This window comes from Penaeus monodon, chromosome 16, assembly GCF_015228065.2.
Source record: "Penaeus monodon isolate SGIC_2016 chromosome 16, NSTDA_Pmon_1, whole genome shotgun sequence".
Classification (NCBI taxonomy): domain Eukaryota; kingdom Metazoa; phylum Arthropoda; class Malacostraca; order Decapoda; family Penaeidae; genus Penaeus; species Penaeus monodon.
The window spans coordinates 30,520,916-30,530,997 of record NC_051401.1 but is presented as its reverse complement, the minus strand read 5'-3'; the positions used below and the strand labels follow the sequence as shown (position 1 = coordinate 30,530,997).

At 29.2% G+C, this 10,082-nt stretch overlaps 2 protein-coding genes across 2 annotated transcripts in view; one reads left to right on the top strand and one right to left on the bottom strand.

Annotated features, from left to right (window-relative positions):
• Window positions 1-9,321, top strand: part of LOC119582708 (glycerol-3-phosphate acyltransferase 1, mitochondrial-like) — a gene marked incomplete in the record, with an annotated part of 51,058 nt that extends 41,737 nt beyond the window's left edge. Inside the window, 1 exon segment of the mRNA XM_037931137.1 lies at window positions 8,923-9,321. Coding sequence (XP_037787065.1) covers window positions 8,923-9,095 — 173 coding nt within the window.
• Window positions 2,243-5,775, bottom strand: LOC119582709. Its single transcript, XM_037931138.1, has 2 exons — window positions 5,478-5,775; window positions 2,243-5,363 (listed from the first exon to the last, which is right to left on the bottom strand). Exons 1-2 carry the CDS (start codon window positions 5,758-5,760, stop codon window positions 5,191-5,193), a joined length of 456 nt encoding a protein of 151 aa, XP_037787066.1. The 5' UTR covers window positions 5,761-5,775; the 3' UTR covers window positions 2,243-5,190.
• Window positions 9,322-10,082: the final 761 nt, after the last annotated feature.

Genomic DNA, 10,082 nt, shown 5'->3' with positions numbered 1-10,082 from the left:
CAGTTTTGATGCAGCCCTACCTCTGCTTTCCCCCACCTTTCCTCCCTACACCGACCCCCCAAACCTATCAACATTTTTAAAAGAATCTCACACTTTCTCTTTGAAAAGTTGTTCTTCCCTCAGACGAATACATATCCTTCACTTGATCTAATCCCCCTTACCTAACCCTACCCTTATCCAAACACTCATTACTGCTTTATCCATCTTTAACCCCTTTCAATTTTTAATCTAAAAGTTGATGTATAACAACTAATTACTAACTCAACCGCCCTTCACTACCCTTTTTACTATACCTTCCTATAGTGCTGTATGACCTCAAATGTCTAGCACATTTATTTTGCTTTTAACCATTAACCATTCATTTCTGATATTGTGTGCTTTTAACGTTACACTTTTGGAGACCTTCAAATTATGGAGGGCTGCCCCAAATTTGGGGAAATAGGCATTCAAAGTTAAAAAAGGGAAAATGTTTTACTATCCTCCTTAAAACCTTTACACAATATTTCTCTTTGAAGAAATCTTTGCTTTTCTAGGGATAAAAAGTAATATAAATAAAAACTCATTTTGTTTGCCTTTTCCTTGACATTTATTCATACCTTCCCAAAATTTTCTATTTAGAAATATTATATAAATTAGTAGACAAGGCTTTTTTACTTTATGGGGTCACCATCAAAAATATGCATTTATCAATCCACACAACAGTTAAAGTAAAGGATGTATGTAAGATGCTATCACTTTTTATGGCTGTTCCACTGAATTTACCCCAAAATCCTTTGACCTTTTGTTGCCCGTGGGGGCTTAGGAGACGGGAATTGAGGCCCAATGTAGGGATCACAGTTTAACACCAAATGTCACACTAAAGAGATGGAGATTTTTTGAATCTAAACCCTCGTTCCGTCTATTCTCCCTCCCGACATGATTTAGTTTCGTTATGTTGATGATATATTTTCTTTGTGGCAAGTGAACTGTTCAGATTTCAGTGATTTTTTTCAGTAAACTCAACAACCTCGTGCGTACCATCAATTTTAAAGTAGAATGAGAAGATTCAGGGAAATTACATTTTCTCAACATACTTTTATTCAATGTAAATGGCTCGCTTAAATTTTCGGTTTACCGTAAACCTACTCACAAACCCCCAATTATCTTCCTTTTTCTCAATCGCCCGTTTTTTGTTAAAAAATCATAGTCTTGTCCATTTTTTTAGGCATATAGAATTTGTGACAATGAATTTATTGAGAGAGAGGAGGCGGCGGCGAGCTTTTTCTTTAATGTAATAGATATGGTTTCGCCAGGACAATTTAGAGTAAAAAATAGCACCAATGAATTTGCCAAAAAAACAGTATTGAAGTGGAGTATCAAAATAATGATCTACAAGACGAATAGTTTTTAGATTTTTGTTGGCTTTTTTCTCTACCAAAAGGCCTCAAGTGGCTTCTGCCCCTCACATGATTTACTGTTATGCCGGACCTAATACTTGCATACATAATTCTTTAGATACAAGGGCTTGTAATCAGTTCTCATTCTCCTGATCTAATCTTTCACCTCTGCGGTACAATCCCATTGACCCATCCACCACGAATTTAGGTTCTGTCCCATCTTATATATATATATATTTATATTATATTATATATATATATATATATATATATATATATATATATATATATATATATATATGCAGATAGCTCCACATGTGCTCAGCCAGCAAGGAATCTTTCAATTAGCCCTAGTGACCCTGATTTCCCCATTCCTTGAATTGGTGGGAAAATGTGTCTTTCTTTTTAATACAATTGATATCGATACTGTTATTATTGTTATTGATTATGAAATAGTTATTAATAATCTTGGTAACATTAAAGACAATGAAATAATACAAAAGACCCTTTCCAAAAGTCAAGGAATAGGGTAAACAGGTGAGATAGGTATAACTGACTCCTTGGTGATTAAGCACTTGTAGAGCTGTCTGTGCGTAAATACAATAAATAAACATATATAACTGTGGGCATGGCCATCCATGCTGAGTGGGTTAAGGAGGTAGAATAATTCAAACCATTTAGCTCAGCGACTCATACACAAAAAAAAAAGATAAAACTTTAGTTACATATTCAAGTAATCATTGCCATGTATGCCACTTCCTTCATACATAAGCAATATAAAAATATTTTTGTTGCCACAATAGTACTCAATTTTTCATTCATGTGGATCCCTGAATTTCAACACAAAAGGGTATACAACAAACTTGGAATGTTTTACAGTTTATTACAAATGCTTGCAACATGATACAATTTAAACTAGCAATGGCATGAGTAAGTAAAATAACCAATCATAATACAAATGAATTTTACACTGAGTCTAAAGAGCAACAGTGAATAAATATGAAATGCTATGTACATGCATATTTCCATCATGATTGCACTTCCAGGTTTGGATCTGAAGTGAAGTTTCATACATAAAACAGCTACATGACTTTCACTAAATAAATAGGAAACTCAGCAACTGTCCCTAAATGTCTGCAACTACATCACCTATTTATTGTACATATCAAAACAACAGTGAGTTTTTATAACTGAATATACAGTTATTCAAATTCCCCAATGTTTGTAACTATTCTGATAGTATATATCCCTTTACAATAAACTTATCACCATACAAGTTATTACAGAATAAAAATAAATAGCCAGACTTAAAATGTCAAGAGAGGAACTCCCAACTGAAGGTGGGTTTGCTGGAGCATATATCACTAAAGAAATGTTACAACACACAGGACATGGTAGGGGAGGAGAGGGGAGGGTCCTTCAGCTACACAGCCTGAGTGATCCCTCAAAATATATCCTGTTGTCCTCTCTGCTTATAGTTCACTGACTAGAATTAGAGACTGCATTATTCATGAATATATTACACATTAACACTGATTTCAGCCCCTCTATAAACAAAATTTGTTTTCAAATCTATGGTGGAAATATTTTCAACAGAAAAAAGTGAGCATGATTTTATAATAATCTATTCAACATAAACAGCTCTCTATCCTATTATGAACCAACCACCATATTATATAACTGGCACCAAAAGTAAATTTGTCTACCTTTTAGTGTGTAAATTTCAGCAGGGGATTGCTAAAGTGGTTAAAAGATTTCCAATATTGTAGAAAATACACTTGTCTATTCTTATTACTTGCTATGATCCAAATTAATTAACTTGTATATTGGAAATAGAAATCTAGTAATCTATTTACAACAGTAAATGTGCATATATGAAATATATGTGAGCTACAAGTGATTCACAACATTAATGAGAAAGTCCTCCTAATTTTTAAAAACATCTTCCTCTGTAAGACAAAGAGTGTTATGTAAGTATAATAATACTATTACTGTTTTTTTCAAGTATTTACATTAGGACTAACTCATTTGTTGCCAAAATGCTGTGATTAACCTTTACTGTTTAATACCAAACTTTTCTGTTTATAAGGTCACTCTTGATATACAATAATTAACTGTGAGTAAAATAACTGAGTAAACCAAATTTTTAGGCCATATTTGCACAGCTGAAGATAGAAAAAAGAAATAATAAATAAATACAACATGATGCGATAGCCAACAGCAGAACCTGAGGTTAACATTAATCATCCACTTTTCCTCTACACTTACAAGGATCAGTGCCATGTGGAATGCTTGCAAACCATTTTCAAATGAATCTTTCTAGTTACCATTATTTTCTCCTAAAATGCTTACTACCTTATGAGTCCTACGTACAGGGATGTTAATTACTTTCCTCTCCCTTTTTTTTTCTTTGTATTCTTCAGTTTTAGGTGTGTAAGAAGAGTATGCATTTATGCATACCTTTTTACAAACACAAAAACTGCAAAATTATATAATTAATAAATAAAATTGGTTTTGATTAGAATTAAGATGACTTTCATTATTAAATATTACATCTCTTCAATTCTTTCTTGCAAGATATCTTAAGAAACCTTTCCATGATATTTAAATACTAAATATAATATTGGTTCTTTTTTTTTTCTTTTAATTATGTACCTTGTTGCAACTTCTTTGTCTGGCACACTACTAACATAAACAAAACCTTTATGCAAAAGAAAAGAGAGAGAAAAAAATACTACAAAAAATACAAAAAGGAAGGAACTGCTCTGTATCCTATCTGCCAATGAAAATAAATATGTACATCTCACACAGGAATATTACCGGACATTCAATTTTTACCAACCAACCATCAAAACAAAAACAAAAATAATATAAATCTTTGCATATAAAAAGATGTCTGTACACATACATACACTCTCATGCTTATCTGATTTTGAAATAGATTTTAGGTTTTGTTTATGTTACTGTCATCAATAATATCACTTACTAAAATTGTTATCACTATCAATGTTATCATAAATATTCTATAACACAACAGTCATGTTTGTTTTGCTTTATCAAGCCAATTTTTAGATTTAAAAATACACTTTGAAGATAGATATGGGAAACAGAAAGAATAAAAGAAAAAGGATATATATTTAGTCTATATTAATTTGTTTGTGTATATATATTTACGTGTGTATGTGTGTATATTTATGTGTTGACTAATTTACATTTACACATGTATATGTATATATTGACAAGAGACAAGAACAGATGTACAAAGTGAAAGGGAAAAAATTGCTAATGTACCAAGTATATAACTCAGACACAAAAACCTGATTAAACTTCATTCACCAAAATATAGAACTCATTAGAAAATTATGATCATGATATTCTGATCACAATCAAATTGAAAAAAAGCATGTCTAACTGAACATAACAGATCAAAGAAAAAAAAAAGAAAAAAAGAAAAGAAAAGAAAAGAAAAGAAAAGAAAAAAAAAAAACACATTATTATTATTAATAATAATAATAGAAATATTAGTAGCAGTAATAACAGTAATAATGATAATAATAATAATAATAATAATAATAATAATAATAATAATAATAATAATAAAACAAAATTATATAAAAAATTATGAAAATATTTTACAGTATGTCAATTATCATTATCAATATTAACATAGAAAAAATGCAATCCTCACCTAAGTATCCTAATTAAGAAACAAAATTCCCTGTAAATGTAACAATCAAAATGCACTGCTGTTCTTTTTACTGGTAAAAGATGGAGCAATTTACACAAACAATATTCTTTTTCTCTCACAGCAGATTCAAGATCTAAAACTATCAATATCAAGCAAAAGGGAACTAAGCTGCTCTTCTGAGTCATAGTGAGTGCTGAGGTACAACAACCGAACGCTGTCATGGGTGTAACTTTCTATGATCGACTGGGACTCAAAAAGCTTGACAGCATTACGGATGGGATCCACACATATACTCTCCCCTGAAATGAAGATGTTCAATTTAATGTTACTGGTCAAATATTTCCAAGTAATTGTAAATCACTTTTTCCTTTTTCTTATTACAATGCCTTTTGCCAAATGTGAAAATCACTTACCATATCTCAGTGAGCCCTTCTGCAGTAAGTCGTTGATGTAGCTTTGTGTATTCTGGATGAACTTTACATCAGGTACCTGTCTGCCAACCAGCATTTGCAAGTTACAAGCAGTGCAGTAATATGCGTCCAACATTGGAGCGATCATGGACTTCCAAGCTCCAATAACTTCCAATATAGCAGTTGAAGGTGACACCTTATAACACTGAGAATAGGACACATCATCCTCATCAGAGTCTTCAATAAATCCTGAACCAGTTTTCTGTGAAAAAAAAAAAAAATACATTTAACCCTTTGCCAACGGGCATGGCATGTACGTACATGCCATGTCCACTGTGAGTTTACTTGTTTAATTGTTTTTACGCATAGATGGTTACACTTGTACTAAGTCACCAATGAGCCAGTTACGAGTACTGCCTGTCTCGCCCGTTCATCCTTTTCGTTGATTTACCAAAATATTTTACGTTATCTTATTTTGCTGTTACTATGTTTTATAACATTTATTAATTCTAATGTTTACAATAAAAATAACAACATCGATATTCATAGCACTAGTAAACAATTGTTTTTTCCCGCCAATACAAGGAAAGGTGAAATCAGGTGAGATCACAAGATCTACTAATTGACTCCTTTGTGGCTAAGCACTAGCAGAGCCATCTATGTGCAGAGACATTTCACAAAAATATAAAAAATGAGCATAGCATTTTCCCCATTTTTTATTAATTTTCCCCGTCGGCATTGGGTTAAGAAGAGATTAATGTAAAAACTTATAAAAAAATTAGTTTCACTTCAAAAAAATACTTTTTTGTGCATGCAACTTTCTTTGTAAACTTTGCAGTAACATGAATGTCCCAAAAAAAGTAGATAAAAATAAACAAACTTACCCCCGCATCTACCAGGAGGCCTGTAACCACCAAGTTGTCAACTGTTTGGTGGATTTTGGCTTCCAAACTTCCACATGGGGTGTCAGGATAAATTCATACTCTAAAAGTTTTGATAAGTGAGCTGCTCGTTTGATGAGCTGGAAAAGCAAATGGTGGTTCAAAATTACTTTTGTGTAAAACTGAAAACAAAGGTCATAGCCTACAATAATAATAATTTAAAATATAATATATATTAATATATATATTATATAATATATATATATATATTATATATATACATATATACATTATACATATATACATATATATATATTATTATATATATTATATATATATATATGTATGTATGTATGTTTTTATATATATTATATATATATATATCTATATATATATATATATGTATGTATATATATATATAATATTATATATTTTGTATATATATCATATAGGCCGGCCATAAGTGAAAAGGCCCCGGGGGAAGCCAGAACTTAGCTAATCTCAAGCAAGCAAGATTATTTTATTATATATATATATATACATATATATATATATATATATAATATATATATATATAAAATATAATATATATATCGTGTATATATATATATATATGTATATTATTATATGCATATGTATATATATATATCTTTTGTATATATATATTATATAATATATATATATTTTTATATATATATATATCTCTATATATATATTATAATATTATATAATATTATATATATTTCATATATATATATATTTATATTTATATTATATATATATAATATATATAATATAACTATATATATATATATATATATATATATATATATATATATATATATATATGATATATATATAATATATATTATTTAATATATATATATTTATATTATATTATATATATATATATATTATATTTATATATATTTTTATATATATATAAAATATCTATTTTATATATATATAGCATATATATATATATACATATATATATATATATACACGATATATATATATATATAAATAAAAAATATATATATTTTTATATAATATATATATATATATACACATATATATATATATACTATGCATATATATTATATACATATATATATATATATATATATATATATAATCTTGCTTGCTTGAGATTAGCTAAGTTCTGGCTTCGCCCGGGCCTTTCACTTATGGGCCCGGCCTATATGTATATATATACATATATATATATATATATATATATATATACATACATTATATATATATATTATATATTATATATATATATATATTATACATACATACATACATATATATATATATATATATATTTTATATTATTATATATATTATATATATTATATATTATAATTATTATGTATGCTTGACCTTTGTTTTCATTGTTTTTACAAAAAAGTAATTTTGAACCCCCATTTGCTTTTCCAGCTCATCAAACGAGCAGCTCACTTATAAAAACTTTTAGAGTATGAATTTATCCTGACACCCCCATGTGGAAGTTTGGAAGCCAAAATCCACCAACAGTTGACAACTTGGTGGTTTACAGGCCTCCTGGTAGATGCAGGGGTAAGTTTGTTTATTTTTATCTATTTTTGTTGGACATTCTGTTCTGCAAAGTTTAAAAAGAAAGTTGCATGCACTAAAAGTATGTTTTTAAAGTGAACTAATTTTGTATAAGTTTTTAACATCTAATCTCTTCTAACCCATGCCGGGGGGGAAAAATTAAAAAAAAAATGGGAAAATGCTGTGCTCATTTTTTATATTTTTATGAATGTCTCTGCACTAGATGGCTCTGCTAGTGCTTAGCTAACAAAGGAGTCAATTAGTAGATCTTGTGTCTCACCTGATTTCACCTTTCCTTGTATTGGGGGGAAAAAAACATTTTTTTACTAGTGCTATGAATATCGATGTTGTTATTTTTATTGTAACATTAAATTAATATAATTTTTATAAACTTAGAAACAGCAAAATAAATAACGTAAATATTTTGGTAAATCAACGAAAGGATGAACGGGCGAGACAGGCAGTACTCGTAACTGGCTCATTGGTGACTTAGTACAAGTGTACCATCTATGCGAAAAAACAATTTAAAACAATAAACTCACAGGGGACATGGCATGTACGTACATGCCATGCCCGTTGGAAAAGGGGTTTAAAATGTATTTTTTTTTTTTTTCACAGAAAACTGGTTCAGGATTTATTGAAGACTCTGATGAGGATGATGTGTCCTATTCTCAGTGTTATAAGGTGTCACCTTCAACTGCTATATTGGAAGTTTTTGGGAGCTTGGAAGTCCATGATCGCTCCAAGTTGGACGCATATTACTGCACTGCTTGTAACTTGCAAATGCTGGTTGGCAGACAGGTACCTGATGTAAGTTCATCCAGAATACACAAGCTACATCAACGACTTACTGCAGAAGGGCTCACTGAGAATGGTAAGTGATTTTCACATTTGGCAAAGGCATTGTAATAAGAAAAGGAAAAAGTGATTTACAATTACTTGGAAATATTTGACCAGTAACATTAAATTGAACATCTTCATTTCAGGGGAGAGTATATGTGTGGATCCCATCCGTAATGCTGTCAAGCTTTTTGAGTCCCAGTCGATCATAGAAAGTTACACCCATGACAGCGTTCGGTTGTTGTACCTCAGCACTCACTATGACTCAGAAGAGCAGCTTAGTTCCCTTTTGCTTGATATTGATAGTTTTAGATCTTGAATCTGCTGTGAGAGAAAAAGAATATTGTTTGTGTAAATTGCTCCATCTTTTACCAGTAAAAAGAACAGCAGTGCATTTTGATTGTTACATTTACAGGGAATTTTGTTTCTTAATTAGGATACTTAGGTGAGGATTGCATTTTTTCTATGTTAATATTGATAATGATAATTGACATACTGTAAAATATTTTCATAATTTTTTATATAATTTTGTTTTATTATTATTATTATTATTATTATTATTATTATTATTATTATTATTACCCATTATTACTGTTATTACTGCTACAAATTTTTTCTATTATTATTATTAATAAAAATAAGGGTTTTTTTTTTTTTCTTTTCTTTTCTTTTCTTTTCTTTTCTTTTTTTCTTTTTTTTTCTTTGATCTGTTTATGTTCAGTTTAGCATGTTTTTTTTAAATTTTTGATTGTGATCAGAATATCATGATCAAAATTTTTTCTAATGAGTTCTAATTTTTGGTGAATGAAGTTTAATCAGGTTTTTGTGTCTGAGTTATATACTTGGTCCCTTAGAAATTTTTTCCCTTTAAATTTGTACATCTGTTCTTGTCTCTTGCCCAATATATACATATACATGTGTAAATGAAAATTAGTCAACACAAAAATATACACACATACACACGTAAATATATATACAAAAACAATTAATATAGACTAAATATATATCCTTTTTCTTTTATTCTTTCTGTTTCCCATATCTATCTTCAAGTGTATTTTTAAATCAAAAAATTTGGGCTTGATAAAGCAAACAACATGACTGTTGTGTTATAGAATATTTATGATAACATTGATAGTGATAACAATTTTAGTAAGTGATATTATTGATGACAGTAACATAAACAAAACCTAAAATCTATTTCAAAATCAGATAAGCATGAGAGTGTATGTATGTGTACAGACATCTTTTTATATGCAAAGATTTATATTATTTTTGTTTTTGTTTTGATGGTTGGTTGGTAAAAATT